Here is a 15790-nt window from a genome sequence, read left to right as displayed (position 1 = left end):
AATAAGCATTTATTGTACCTTCTATGTCCCAGGCACTGTACTAGGAGTGGTAATCAGAGAATTTTAGGGAAATGTGCCAGTCGGTTTGAAAAATCAGATTTCATGCAGGAAGGAAGGTAAAGATGATTTTCAAAATTGAGAAGTGAAGCAATAGAACAGTTCAGAGATGAATAACTATGCAAAAGACCTTTCTAAATATGGCTCTGTTCCCAGTTTATAATTTTGGCATTTGCTTCTGATTAAAATTATGTATTATGCCTTCAAATTGTTTAATTGTAATTATTTGTAAACATGCAAACATATAATACCTACCCCATGGGGTTTCCAATTTGATTCAATCTTCAAAGAAATGTGGTGGGGTAGGTACTATGGGTATAATTATCTCTATTTTAAAGACACAGAAATTAAGGTTCAGAGGAGTCATATGACTTATCCATGGTCACACTGTGTCAGAGACAAGTCTGAAACACAGCCTTACCGATTCTATCCACTATGCTAAATAATTTGTTTGGGGAAATATAATTGTCTGATGGACAGAAAAAGCTGTTTTAAAAAGATGAAAATATAAAATACTGGCAAAAATAAGGTCTCTAGAAAGAAAATGCTATCTGAAAATGAGAACTAAAAACAAACCAGTTGACAGCAATTGCCTGGGAAAAAGAAAGGCACGCTGTCAACTTGCCCAGAGAGTTTGCACATAATTTCAGAAATATGCTCACTGTGTAATGGCTAATTATAATACTGGTGCATCAATAATTTGTTAGTCCATGACATTTATTGTGTACCCACTGTGTACTGAACATTGAAATGGATAGTGTGGGAAGACTACGAGGAAATGGAAGATAAGTTTGTGCCCTGAGGAAGCTTAGCTTTTGGTGAAGAAAAGGATATTTATGAACACATAAGAGCAAACACCAAAAATAGAATCTAAAGAATAAGTAAATGACTAGCAGCAGATTTCTCACACTTACCATATATATGTGCAGGTCAGGAGATGTTATCATGATTATTACAATGATGAGCTAAGCTTCATTAAGAAGGTAATATTTGAACAGAATTTTGGAGAAGGGTAAGGACATAGTTTAGCAGATATATGCACTAACCACATCAAAAAGTCAAACTCAACAGGGGAATATTATTTGCATTGAGAAAAAACTCCATGGTCTTATCTGAATCAAACAATTTTGCAGGTGCTTCCAAAACTCCCAGGAACTTTGTTGTTGGCTTTTAAAAGTATAATTTCAAGGTTTTTAATGTTTAGAAGTTATATTTTCGTTGGGTCTTCTTTTGTTGGGACATACATACATACATACATACATACATATTATATATATATATACATACACACATGTGTTTATGTATATGTACATATGTGTGCATGCATGATACACATACACGTACACACTGGAATTACTCTGTGGATCAAGTAAGGTGGGCATTATAACTCCAAGTTTCTTAAATGTTCCACTAAATACTCAGGCATAAATGCTGAATAGCCAACTGAAAATTTCTAGATTAGGAGAACACTTATCAAGTGTACAAATTGCAGAGATTTAAAATCCTTAGAGGGGAGGCAGAATCTGTTTGCTTCTGAGTCCTCTGATCTTCTCCTGCTCCTTCACTGACCATCTGGGCCAGGTCCTTCCTCCTACATGTCCTAAATAAAGTCGGAATTGATATCTCCTGACAGAAATTGCATGAATGCTCCCTGACTGATGTATTAATTATATTAATGCTGCTTTGAATCCATTCTCTTGCTTGTTTTTCAGGCTGTGAGGTGGCACAGTGACTACAGTGCTAGACTAGGAGTAAGGAAGACCTGAGTTTAAATCCTGCTTCAGACACCAGCTGTGTGTGACCATGGGCAAGTCACTCAGAACCTCTCTAAGCCTTTGTTTCCTCATCTCTAAAATGGGGATGATAATAGTAACTACTACACTGGGTTTTTGTGAGAACAAAATAAAATAATATATGAAAAGAACTTTGTAAACCTTAAATCACTTTATAAATAAATACTATTCCTATTATTCTTATTTTCCTTGAACTTTCAACTTTTATACCTTGCTTAAATTCTTACTAAAATTGGGACCTTCTATCCTCCAGTATGTATCCTTTTCTTGTCTATTAACTAGACTTTTGATTCTATACTGGTTCTTTTAGTATGACCTTTTCCACCTTTTCTACCTAGTTTTAACACAGCCTTATTCTGACTTTATATACCCACTAGATACAATAAACCTTGCTCTAGCTTTGCCAGCTGTTACCCAATATTTACAACCTGTTGCTACTCATAGTTCAGTAGACAGAGCTTCAATACAGAAGAACCTTGAGGGGCAGCTAGGTGGCACAGTGGATAGAGCACCGGCCCTGAAGTCAGGAGGACCTGAGTTCAAATCCGACCACCGACCAAACATTTGACATGTACTAGCTGTGTGACCTTGGGCAAGTCACTTAACCCCGATTGTCTCACTAACCCCCCCAAAAAAAACCAAAAAACAAACAAACAAAAAACCCAGAAGAACCCTGAATGTAATAGTGATAGTAAAAAGCAAGAGAAATAAATTGCCCCATGCAGATATAGTTAAGGATTTAGAATTAAGTGAAGGGGATCCATGGATATTTTTTGAGTATCTGTCCTGGATGACCCCTGATCAGTTGTCGAAAATGAAGAATGACAACATTAAAAACAAAACAAAACAACAACCTGCCTCCTGTGAAGTAGAGAAGGCTTTGAAGTATGTCAAGCAGACATTAAAATTCTAGCTAAAAGATAGGAAAAAGACCAACTGACATACTTCTGTGATATTTTAGGCTGTATGGGCAAAGAGATAGAAGTTGATTGGATGCAGCATTAGAAATAAGGATTATAAATTAAATTGCATCAAGGAGAATTCATTCTTGATTCCATTCCATTCCTTCTATGTCAGAGACATACTTTCATCTGAAATTTCTCTACCCACTCTCATTTGCAGGCCAAACCCCAGAGCTATGATAGCTATGAATTAAGAGAAAAGTCCAGGTGGGACTTTTCCTAGAGAGGAGAGATAATAAGGATAAGTGAAAAGAATAAAGGAGGTATATATAAAGATGTGGGCAAGGAATGGATTGAAGTGGTACTCTTATCTAGATAACTCCCTACTTGTTTTTATTCATACCATGTCCAAAGATCCATAAGAATGATCACTCCCTAAAATGCATTATTCCACCCACATTGCATGGTATGACTTTAATCAGATACTTTTTTTTAAAAAGTATGTAACTTTATCATTGATACAATAAAAAAATCTGATAATAAATATTTATTCAGAAGACACTTACCCTGAAGATATATCATTGGCCTTAAGATTCATCTACTCACAGAATTAACAAAAAATATAGTAGCCATTACAAACACCATATATTAGGAGAAAGTCAATTCAAATTCAGAGGACACTTTCCTGGTTTGAAGATTCATCAGGATATATTTTAAACTAGTTATTAAAAATATCCTTAAAAACAAACATTTTAGGATCTCCATATGTTCACATGTTTAAGCATTAGGGCAAAGACATCCCCAGTGAAAGTGAAAATATTGATGGTTCCCTCTTTTCCAAGTCAGGTATACTCTTTCTAATGGATCAAAAGGTAAGTGAACAATTAAGATCTAATGAATCACGTATTTTTGATTACTTTACATATCTAAAAGTGGGTTCCCATCATTGCTCACAGTGCACTCACATTGGAAGTAGCTATGCTAAATGTAACATGAAGTAATGAGATTGATTTTCATGTGTGACTTGTATAACTATTCCTATTACTTAGCAGCTATAGCACATAATAAAGCCTTAATTTTTTTTTTGTCATAAGTAGAGGACCTTCCACAAAAGCCTTTCTCCATTGCTTCACTACATATAGAAGTGACCCTAGGTTTTCAAAATCTCAAAATCTATTCCAGGTCAACTGAAAATCCAGTCCAACAATCATTTATTAAACACCTAGAAGGCACTGCATTAAGTGCTAGGAATTCAAAAACAAAAAGATAAACAGTCCCTGCCCTAAAGGAATGTATGATCTGCACAGATGTAACATATGAACACAGGCAACGTGAACATATAAGTACATATCCAATAATCCAAGGAAGGAGAGAACACGAAGTACTAAGTGGGTAGGATAAGGAAGGCTTCCTGTAGGAGGTGACATGAGTAGAGGGGAAGAAAAGTACACAGGCACTATAGAGGGAGATGGAGTACCAAGACTGGGGACCGGCAAGTCAGTCAGTTTGGCTGAAAGTGCTTGAAGGGGGAGTAAGATGAAGAAAGCCTAGAAAGGAGAGCGGGAGCCAGATTATGAAAGATGTTAAATGGGCCAAACAGAGGAATTTAGCTTTTTATCCTAAACATAACAGAAGCCACTGAGAATTCTTGGCCAGGAAATTATCTGGTCAAATGTGGTGTAGGGGAGATAGAGCCAAGATGGCAGAGAAAAGCCAGGAAGTCGCTTAAGCTCTCCCTTGTCATCCTTGAAACACCATTAAATCCAGCCTCTAAATGAATTCTGGAATGACAGAACTCACAAAAAGATGGAGTGAAACACTTTTCCAGCCCAAGATGATTTTAAAGGACTTCAGGAAAAGTCTGTCTCACTTGGGTAAAAGGTGAGCACAGCACAGTGCAGGAGGTGTTCAGGCAAGCCTGTGAGAGGCTCTTAGCCACAGAACAGAGCAGCAACCCAGGCCCAGCAGTCCTGGCTCAGCAGGCCAACGGCAGAGCAGGCCAGTTGGGGGGCTTCCAGCGCCAACATAGCAGGCAAACTGCCAACCCTGAAAGTGCAACTAGGCAGGGCCCCCTAGCTCAGGAGGCAAGTTGACAGCCCAGGAGGCCCCAACACAGAAAGCCGGTGACGAGGTCTCTGGCCCCCAGTGCAAGAAGCTTGGGAAAGTCCCCCTTATACCCCAGGAGCAGAGCTCAACTTTAAAAGTCACAAAATAGGAAGGAAAATGAGCAAACTTATATTACTCAAGTAGCTCTTTGATGAATGGTTTGAAGAGGTGAGAGCCTAGAAGCCAGGAGTCTAATTAGGAAGCTATTTCATGATCTCAGACATGATGAGAGCCTGAATTAAGGCTGATGGCTATGTGAGAGGTAAGAAGGGGATAAGTGGAAGAGATGTTGTGGAGGTAGAATCAACCTGGCAATTGGACAAATATAGGGATGGACAGAAGGGAAGAACTGAGGATGACTTCAAGGCCTTGAACCTGGGGAATTACCCTGAGTAAAAATTGGTAATGTAGAGAGCCTGAATAGGCCTAGAGATCCTCTTGGAAATATCTAGGAACTCCAAGGACATATAGTAACTTATCACTTGGGTCACTGGAGAATGATGAACTTTCTGGCTGTTTTCAGTCATGAGGCAGCCCAGTGCTAAAAGGATTTAATTTTAACATGATATAATAAACCCAGAGTGGTGTTTTTGTTGTCACCCTGACCCATGATAGTGACAGGGGGGTTGAACGCTTCAGCACTTAAAAGAGGAGACAACTTTTGTCTGGGACTCTCTTGTCTGTGACTCATCAGATGACATCATGTGACTCTAGTGAGGGGTGGGGAAAGACGAGTCCTTGTTCAGGCTTATGTAATGGTAACTTTGACCACATGGCAGATACTGTAAGGAGGATGCAAATAGGCAAGCTTTCACGGCCTGCCTTTTATTTCTTTTTGTGTTTTCTCTTCTCTGATATCAGACAAATGAATAGCCCTAGCTAGACACATCCAGGTTTGCAAGAGATTTGTGAGTTTAAAAGGTCCAGAAGCCTTAGGTCCTACTGGTTTGGAGCTGGAAGATGGCAGAGGAAAGTTTTTAATTTGGCAGTTAGATCGTTGGCCAACTTAGAGATAGTAGTTTAGTTGAGTGCTGAGTTTGGAAACCAGAATGCAAGGGACTGAGAAGTATGTGGGAGGAGAAGAAATGGAGGCATTAAGTAGTGACAATTTTTTTTCTAGGAGTGTGGCTAAAGGAGGAGAGATAAATTCAATATTCCTCTAAATTTCATGTCAGTCACAAATTTGATAAGCATGCCATTGCTTCAAAGGGCATATTCTTTGTTTCCAGTTCTTTGCTACCACAACGAGTGCTGCTATACCTATTTCTGTGTAATTTATCAATAACATCTGTGGGGTATGTGCCCAACTGTGGATTCTCTAGGTTCAAAGGGAATGGACTTTTTAGCCCTTTTATTTTCCTAATTCCAAGTTTCTTTCAAGAATGGTTGTATTACAGGTCCATTAAAGGAGCTTAGAGGAGACAAGTGTCAAAAATAAAATAATTTGAGGAAGGAGAGGTCATTAACAAAAACTGGAGAAAGCTTCATGGAGGAGGTGGCACCAGAGCGTAAGGAAGAGAAAGATTTTAAAGGCAGAGACAAGAACAGAATGCATTTGAAGCACAGGAAACAGCCACTGTCAGAGAGTCATACTGGAAACCAGAGTGTATGATAAAGAATAATGTGAAATAGAACTGGAGAGGTAAAAGATCCCAACTGTAGGGAGCCTTAAATGACAGACTGAGGAGCTGATTTTTTTTCCTATAAATGATAGGAGACAACTGAAGGTCTTTGAACAGAGGAGAGACCACCTATGTATAAGGAGGAAACTAGAAGTGAGGAGGCTATTACAATCAAGAAGTTCTGAGGGTCCAAACAATAGTGGCAGCCATGTAAATGAACAAAAGGGATGACTCCAAGTTTACAATTCTGGGTGATCTGTTGTATAGTGATTCACTGAACAGAACTAGGGAAATAGGGAGGAGGAGAAGGTTGGATAGTGGTTAGGGATGCGAAAAGATGAGCTTTTTTTTAAGGCAAAAATGAAACTGAGATTAGTTTGATATACTTTCTTTTTCTAAATGCTTATCTATATTACTTTAATAGTAATTTTACAATTTTATTTTTTTCTGAACCTATTTACTCTATCTTACTTAAAAAGATCTGTAATTTCATCATCTCATCATTCACCAATAGAGATTATAAGTTCTCCTTTAGTATGTGTTTCTTTAATGGTTGCAAATGACTAAAAATAATGAATTAGCTGAAAGCTAAATGTTTGGTAATGAGCCTCTCTGAATTTAGTGAGGCCAGTCTTTGATATCAAATATATAAGTCCATCATAAGGCCCATCCTCAAAGTCTTTCCAGCTTGGTGAGATCTACAAGAATGTTTGCTTCTAATTGAATGACCTTGCAGAAGAATCCAGTATCTTTTCAATACCACAATGAGGCATCAGAGTTTTACTTTATTGGAGGGCTTCCTCTATTACCTTGATCAAACCAAAATCTGCCTACAAAAGTTTCAAAGAGCCATGCAACGTTATATAAGTAAATTAAATCTCTAAGCACAGAAATGCTCATGTTAATAAAACAATATTAAAATTCAACTTACAGTTCAATTGCTTTGTTCCACATGATAACATATCCAGAAAGAATGAAAGATTCAATATTTACAATGTGTGTATTTCCTCTTTCTGTTCCAACATAGAGCCATTTACTCTGGAAAGGTAGATGACAGTAAGTAATTCTGAAAGAAAGAAAATTTCAGTTGAAATATCTGAATTCTAACTTTTTTTGATATCACAGTTTATATACAGGTAACTATTATTTAATTTTTAAAAAATCAAAATATCTATTAGGACACCTTATTCATTGATGAAAGATATTGTTTAATTTTAATATATTAGAATTTGATATAATAATGTCTAAAATTTTTATAACAGAAATGTAAAAGTCCCTAACTCAACAATGACATTTGCTAATACTATATTAACATTAAATCACTACATGGCATAGACATAACAGCAATGTTCCAACAATATTACGGAAAGGTTTTGATTTTTATAGTATTAACTTCAAATCAAAATTAAATCCATGTAAAATATGTAAATTTCAGAATTCACAAAGAGGTTATCACCATGTCTTAATTATACCAAATTTCCAGATATTTGAAACTATATCCCTTAGTACCATATATAATGGATGAAATGTTTGTAGAATTAATGAATGATTCCTGACACTTACTTGCATCCACCTGTAACAAGCAACAAATAGCTGTAACTAATTAAAATCTAAGTTGAATTCAGTTGAAATTGAGGGGAAATTATATGATGTGATGAGGGACAGGGGGAGCCTGTCAGAGTAATGGTGGTATGGCGGGGAAGTGTAGCTGTGGGTACAATGGGAAGGAAGACAGTGGCCCAGGAGATGGTATCATTCTCAGATTCAGTCATAGCAGGGTAAGTCAACCCCAGAATCCTGGCCCTTACTCTCAAGGGATAAGTGAATCATGACAACAGAACCCTGGTGATGGGAGGAGGGGACTGTATCTCCAAAGGACCTGAAGGCTAGGCATGGAGATGTCAGTCAAGCCCTGGAACAATGCCATATGTGCTTGCATTAGTTATTACTCTCCCTACTTTGTAGATTCTACCATTCTACTTTCTTAGTTTAGGGTAGAATCTCATTTTTCCATATAATCATGGGTAAATCATGACCCAAGTCTCAGTTTCTTCATCTATAAAATGGATAGTAATAGCTACCTCACAGAGTTGTGAAGATCACATGAAATAATGTATGCAGAATGTTATTTAAATCTTAAAACATCAAGTAAATGCAACCTATCATTATTATTCTGATTATTAGTATTAACATTAACTAGTTCCTGAAAACCATTATCCCAAATGGTATGCCTAGAACTGGCAAATTATCAGATAAGCTAAAAATATCAACACCAGATGACATCGTGACACTGATTACAACTGAATACAAAATTCATTCATAATTAAATTCTTTGCACCCTATTATGTGATTGCAAATATCCAAATGAACTGAAGCAATGTATGGTTGAATGATTGGCCCCGACTACACACTCATTCTGGTTGATTCACTAAGCAATCCCATTTTTCTAACCTGAGTTATAAAGTACATTTACCAAACTACTCTGAATCCTACACTCATGAGTTGCAGAGCACTGCTAATAGATGAGTGCTTCCAGGATTAATTAACAGCCTAATCATCTATGACCTAAGTATAAGGATCTTTCATGTTTCACGGCCTTATAACTCTGGTTAGAACACTCTAAAATACATAACTCTACATATTGGCCAATTTATCAATTTACCACTTTAACAATTGAGGAGTTTTTTTCCTTTTAAACTGTACATTTAGAAAAATAACATTGAACACACTTTTGTGGTGTAATCCTTCCTCCATGCTAACTTACTAAAACCATTCATTGCATTTTTTAAACCATTTAAGAGTATAAAATCTAATTTACTATAACATGAGAAATTTTAGAAATTTACAAACTATATACAGATGGGAAATGTGCAGGTACTTGGGTAAGTCACAGTAACCAACCTGACATGATTTAATACATGCTTGACTTTTTAAGTTCCAACTTGTTTCAACCCCAGACAGTCAATCTATTTCCTTTAGCACTGGTCCTTGGGAATGCCATGGCTAGGATCCTAGTGCAATTCTGTGATTTCAATTTGAAAATGCAATATGATATAGTGCAAAGAATGCTGGAATCAGGATGACTTGGGTCCTTTCTCTGACACGCACTGGCTATATAACCTTGGGCTAGGTACTTAGTCTCTCTGCAGACCAGGCAACTCTCTGAAACTCTAAATTTCAGAGCAAATACTGATCTGGATTGGTATAGGAAGTTTCCTCACTGGGAATTCCCTACATCAAAGAAATCATAGTCTGTTATAAGACAAATGAAAGTCCACTTCCCAAAACTATTGAAAGGACCAAGTAGGATAATGTTTGAAAACTGCTTTAAGCCTGAAGTATAGAGATTTAACAATAATAAAAACAAACCTTGAGGTGAAATGTAATTCCAAACAAAACCATGGCAAATAAAAAAGGAAGAAATAGAGCATCAATAAGAAAAAAAATCCATTGATTCTGCTTGTTACTTAGTGGGAGCCAAAATGAAGAGATAAAAGAAAACAGGCCAAATACAGAAATGAAAGAAAATCCACTTGAATTTAATTTTCTGTCTTAGCGGACCAGTGATTGGAAGGTAATAAGAGAAAATTTGATTAAATTTGGTTAATTGCTGATGGTCGGCAAACAGGCTAACATCATATAAACCAGTGTGGTCCTACTACTTATCAAAATTACTGAAATATTCAGTTTTCATTGGGATATTTAGTTTCACGATCTAGGTTTAAGAATCAGCCCCATTCACTAACATGCTATGTAATCCTGAAGCTGATTCATTAATCGGTTAATCAACAAACATTTATCGTCTGCTATGTTCAAGGCACTGTGCCAAAACCTGAGAAGACAAAGACAAGAGTGAAAGTCTTTGCTCTCAAGGGAATTATATTCTAACAAGGAAGACAACATATATTTTGTCATTTTCACATACATACAAATGCTCATTTACAGAATATATAGTTAATTAATTAAAAAATGAATACCAAGTAGACAGAAGGCCTTAACAACTAGGGGACATTGGGAAAGTCTTCATGCAGAACATGGTGCCTGAGATGAGTTTTGAAGGAAACCAGGGATTACAAGAGGCTGAGGTAAGTAATAAGAATTTTCCAGGCATAAAGGACAGCTGCTACAAAGGCATAGAGATAAAGATGTGTGAAGAATAGCAAGTACGCTGGAATGACTAGACCACAGAGTACGTGAAGGGGAATAATGTATAAGAAGACTGGAAAGGAAAAAAGTAGGCCAGGTTGTAAAGAGCCTTAAATGCCAGATAAGGGAGTTTACATTCAATACTAGATGTAAAAGGAGCTACTAGGGTTTATTTGGTAGTGGAGGGACATGGTGAAGCCTACTTTTTGGGAAAATCAATTTGGTGACTCTAAGGAAGATGGGCTGGAATGGAAAGAGAGTAGAGGCATGGCTATCAATGAGAAAGCTAGACTAGTCCATCTGAGAGGTTAGGAAGTTTTACAACATAAGCACCTTCACCACTAGCTCACTGAGGGGATCATTGGTGCACTTCTGTTACCATAACATCTCTCACTTACATCTTCTCTCCACTCATGCAGCAACTGACCATAGTTCAGGCCTTCATTACTTCTCAGTTGGGCTAGTCTAGTCTTCTCATTGATATCCATGCCTTAACTTTCTTCCTTATAGTCACCAAATTCATTTTCCTAAAAAGTAGGCCTCACCATGTAAACCCCAGTAGCTCCTTATTAGCAGACAGGACAACAGAGATGATATGTACCTCATCCCTCATCCTCTTTCCAACAGGATTTTGATCTGCCCTGGCAGGTGTCAGCATTTATTCCAGGTAGTTTGGAGAGCAGGAGTATCTAGCGTGACAATAATTATTTTAAGGCATTGTTCTTAAGTTTTTGTGGATCAGTGTTATGTTTAGGTGACTGTGGGCTGGGTCTGGAAATGGTCTGGTTCTAGTACAATTAATGAGCTAAATTCTTCCAGATAATTTCAGGTCTATCTTAGTAATATGGGGACTGGTCAGCTGTCAGTCTATGAAAGACAGAAACCTTATGTATCATTCTAGCCACCAGATCATGTCTTTGTAAGTATGTAATAGATGTATTTTTTTTTTACAGACTGTACTGTTTGTGTTGCACAATTTCTACCATTTTCTTGCATAATCCACATTAAATCTTGGTTTGTTAAGGGTAAACTTGAAATTTCTGGTGTCTTTTTTGTTTTTGTTTTATGCCAATCATTTCTCTCTCTCTCTCTCTCTCTCTCTCTCTCTCTCTCTCTCTCTCTCTCTCTCTCTCTCTCTCTCTCTCTCTCAACTATGTTTGGATATATATGTATATATATATGTGTATATATACATATATATACACATATATACTCATATACATGTATGTACAATACATATACATATATAGTATATGCAGGTGGAATATACACGTATAAAATATATGATTTTATCTAAGACATTCAAAAATAGGCAAAGGAAAGTTATGTTTTTTAAATAACTATAGGACATGGTGAAGGGCAAAATGATACTCACATATACACACATATATATATGGATATACAAATATATATCACCACTAACTGGCCCATAGAATACTCCCTTGTAACAAAGAGAAAGATTTAAACAAAACCAACCTACACAGCTACTATGTTGCTGTTCAATCGTTTCAGTCATATACAGCTCTACATGACCCCATCTGGAGTTTTCTTGGCAATGACACTGAAATGCTTTGCCATTTTCTTCTTTAGCTCATTTTACATATGAAAAACTGAGACAAACAGGGTTAGGTGACTTGCCCAAGGTCACACAACTAGTAAGTGTCTGAGGCCAGATTTGAACTCTTAAAAATGAGTCTTCCTGACCTCAGAACTCTTTCCATTATGCCACCCAGCTACCATAACTGACATGCAACATTGAACAGCTCTATTTTCCCACCTCTCTAATAAGAGATATTGAACATTGCAGTTCTTCTGAGTTCAGTTGTCTCTTGATAGTATTTTCATTTACATTACTGTAGCAATTGTGTATAGTGTCTTTCTGGTTCTGCTTTCTTTGTTCTATATCAATTCATACAAAGAGTCCCAGGTTTCTCTGAATCCACATATCTATTGTTTCTGATGGCACAATAATATTTCATTGGATTTATATGTCACAATGTGTTCAGTCATTCTCCATTCAATGAAAAACCATTTTGCTTTCAGTTGTTTGTTATCACAAATTAATGAATGAATGAACAAAAAAAATATTTATTAAGCACTTACAGTGTACAAAAGATTGAGTGCTAAGTGCCAAGGATAAAATGAGAAAAGTCTAACAATTTTTGTTCTCAAGGATGCAAGGATGTCACAATCTAATGGGGGAGATAACACATATAGAAGATTTCATGTGAAAGTCAAATAGAAGGGTCTATTGGTCCTTGAGTGCAGTAGCAAAGCATAAAGTAATTCATCTTTTTAAATGTCATTTATCTTTATTAAAATCACATCCATTGAACCATTTCATGGCCAAGGACTCTGGTAATGAGAACTTTGTTTTCTGGTTCTTCAGCAGCTGTGGCTGATGAAGCAGCAAGGGCTACAGTAGCACCTGTACAGGCCTCTGCCAAGTCTCAACCCCTCAAGGGATGATCGTCTGAGGGATGCCAGCAGAGGCAGGCTGCAAGCAAGGTCAGTGGTCTAAGGGTCCTGCTCTTTTCAGGAATCTTGGGCTCAGTGTACTGCACAGTCTCCCTGGGCATCTGAAGTGGCAGTGGTGGCACCTGGTACATACTGCTTCTTGCTTCTCTCTCTCTCTTTCAGGATACCTTGTTGCTTCAGCAAGGCTGGCTTGCCTGGCCTGTAGATGCTACTATAAATATTTTGGTAAAAATGAGGTTTTTCTTGATGGCAGTAACCTCTTTGAGGTACCTGCCTAGTACTGTAATTGCTGGGATACATGGTATGAACAGTTTAGTGATTTTTCTCTAATAATTACAGAACAGCTGCACCAATTCACAGCTCCACCAGCAAGGCCAGAGTAGGTCTTTCTTCACCTAACCTTTCCAACACTATTTTTTTTTATCGCCTCTGCCAGTGTGTTGGGCATAAGGTGAAACCTTTGAGCAAACTTACTTTACATTTCTCTTACTATTAGTGATGTGAAGCATTTTTCATATGGTTGCTTATAACTCTTCTTTTGATAGTTCTATGTTTTTATCTTTTGACCATTTATCTATTAGTTCTCTATGTATCTTGGATAGCAGGCTTTTATATGAGATATTTGAAGCAAAGATTTTTCCCACTCAAAAGTTTCTGTTCTATTGGTGCTGATTTTGTTCATACATTTTTTAAAATTTTGTGTAATTAAAATAGACTCTTGTCATTTGTAATCATTTCTATCCACTGTTTGATTATAAGATCTTCTTCTAGCCATAGTTCTGAAGCATAGCTCCTATTCTATTTTTTTAAATGATATGACCTCTTACATTTAGTTACTGTAGAAACATATTAAAAAATCTCCTTTTCAGTTCAGCTGAAAATATTAAGAAATAAATATTTCTCCAGTCTAAATTCCTTTATAGACTATTTCCCTTTTCTCTCAGGTCTAACCTCTTTTTCTTAGGAAGGTACAAAAGGTCAAGAACAAAAGTTAAAGCTCTGGGAAATGGATTAAGAATGGTAACCAAACTTAGAACAAGAAATCTCCCTTGTTTCTGCTGCTCAGGCAGGCTGAGCCGCAACAATAGTGGGTCATGATGAAGAATCCTTTTGAATATTAGAGTCAACATTAGTATGGTTTATGGGATGATCATTTGATCACTACTCTCTATAGTAGACCAACCTCTGAACAAAACTGGAGACCTCTCCCTCTTCTTGGATTTAGAATTTAATATAAATATCGTCTGTGCTCTCAGATATGACAACATGCCTATGCAGCACCCACAAGCTTTCAAATACTATAAATCTTGGGTCACTGCATCATCACAGTGCATAGAATATCTAAGGCTGGTTTCCTAGGGCTCTCCAGTAATAACCGGAGTTTTTCCTGTATCTTTCAGTGGCTTTTCCTTCCAAGTTTCTATGGCATATGCTAGGCAGAGCTCAAAGGCTTCCTCCCAAGGTAGATATGACCAACTGAAAGTCACTTTAATTGTGTATAAAGGCTCCCCCTTAGGTTATACTGTTTGAATGACTGCCTGTCTCATGGCTCGAACCCATTCCTCTGTTGACACTGAGTCAATTACTGAAGAGGAAAGTGCCTCCATTCCCAATTGTCTCCTCACACCTTACACAACCCATCCTTTCTTAACAAGGTACCATTTTGTTTAGCAAGTCTTGGCCATAAGTAGAGAGAATAGTGACTGATTTCCAACTTATCCCTTTTCAGGTGGCTACATAATCCAAACACATTATAAAATACACATCTTACGGGGCATGCCTGCTTTGGTGATTGCACTTACAACACAAATTACAACAATGCTCCTCTAGGCTTATGAGTGCTTGCAAGAATGATGTTTTAACTCAGCCACAACCGATGGAGAAAATTTAGGACTGGATCAAAATGTGGAGAATGAGAGAAGTCCTAGAAGCCTGAGCAAGGGAGCCAATATTAGATGTTCAAAAAATAAAAAGAAAAAAAAGTTGATTCTGGAAAATATATACTGGTAAGCTTGATATTTTTCCCTGGCAAATTCTGGAACAGATTGTTAAACAGATGGTTTGGGAATACTTAGCAAAGCAAGTAGTGAATCACTAGGACCCAGAATGGATTCACCAACAATGGGCATATCCTTTTTCCTTGTTCACAGAGTTACTAGATTGGTAAGTGAGGAGAATGCTGTAGACATAATACATCTGGATTTCAACAGAGCATTTGACAAAATATTTTATGTTACTCTTATATACAAGATAGAAATGTAGGCTAGATGACAAGCCAATTAGGTAGATTAATGATTGTTTAAATAAGCTTACATAGAGATTATTCAATAGTGAATGTTATCCTGGAGAGTGGCCTACAGAGGGGTGCAGCAGAGCTCCGTCCCTGGCTCTTGACTTATTCAACATTTTTATCAATGACTTGTTTGTTGCATTGTTGGATCAGATTAAGAGTAAAGGTGGGCTTATCATTTTTGGCTAATAAAAAAGCTAGGATGTAAAGCTAATAAATGAACAATGACAGAAGGAGAATTCACAAATATATCTATAAACTGAAATGATGGGTTTAAGCTGACAAGAGAAAATTTAACTGGGATAAATGTAAATTCCTTCACTTGAGTTAAAGATATCAATTGTACAAATACAAAATGATATCTTAACAGTCCCCGTGAAAAAATAACCGAAGGTT

The 15790-nt window shown here is 37.0% G+C and overlaps 1 protein-coding gene across 4 annotated transcripts in view; it reads right to left on the bottom strand.

The window, feature by feature from the left end:
* The window catches only part of STXBP5L (syntaxin binding protein 5L), a 402790-nt gene that overhangs the window by 239842 nt on the left and 147158 nt on the right, over positions 1-15790 (bottom strand). For all 4 annotated transcript variants that reach the window (XM_020985897.2, XM_020985899.2, XM_078146723.1 and 1 more), the window contains exon 6: positions 7412-7546. In XM_020985897.2, coding sequence (XP_020841556.1) covers positions 7412-7546 — 135 coding nt within the window. The remainder of the gene's footprint in view (positions 1-7411; positions 7547-15790) is intronic.

This window comes from Phascolarctos cinereus, unplaced genomic scaffold, assembly GCF_003287225.1.
Source record: "Phascolarctos cinereus isolate Bilbo 61053 unplaced genomic scaffold, phaCin_HiC Scaffold_726;HRSCAF=1367, whole genome shotgun sequence".
Classification (NCBI taxonomy): Eukaryota; Metazoa; Chordata; class Mammalia; order Diprotodontia; family Phascolarctidae; genus Phascolarctos; species Phascolarctos cinereus.
The sequence above is the reverse complement of the archived record's forward strand: the minus strand, read 5'-3'. Positions and strand labels throughout refer to the sequence as shown.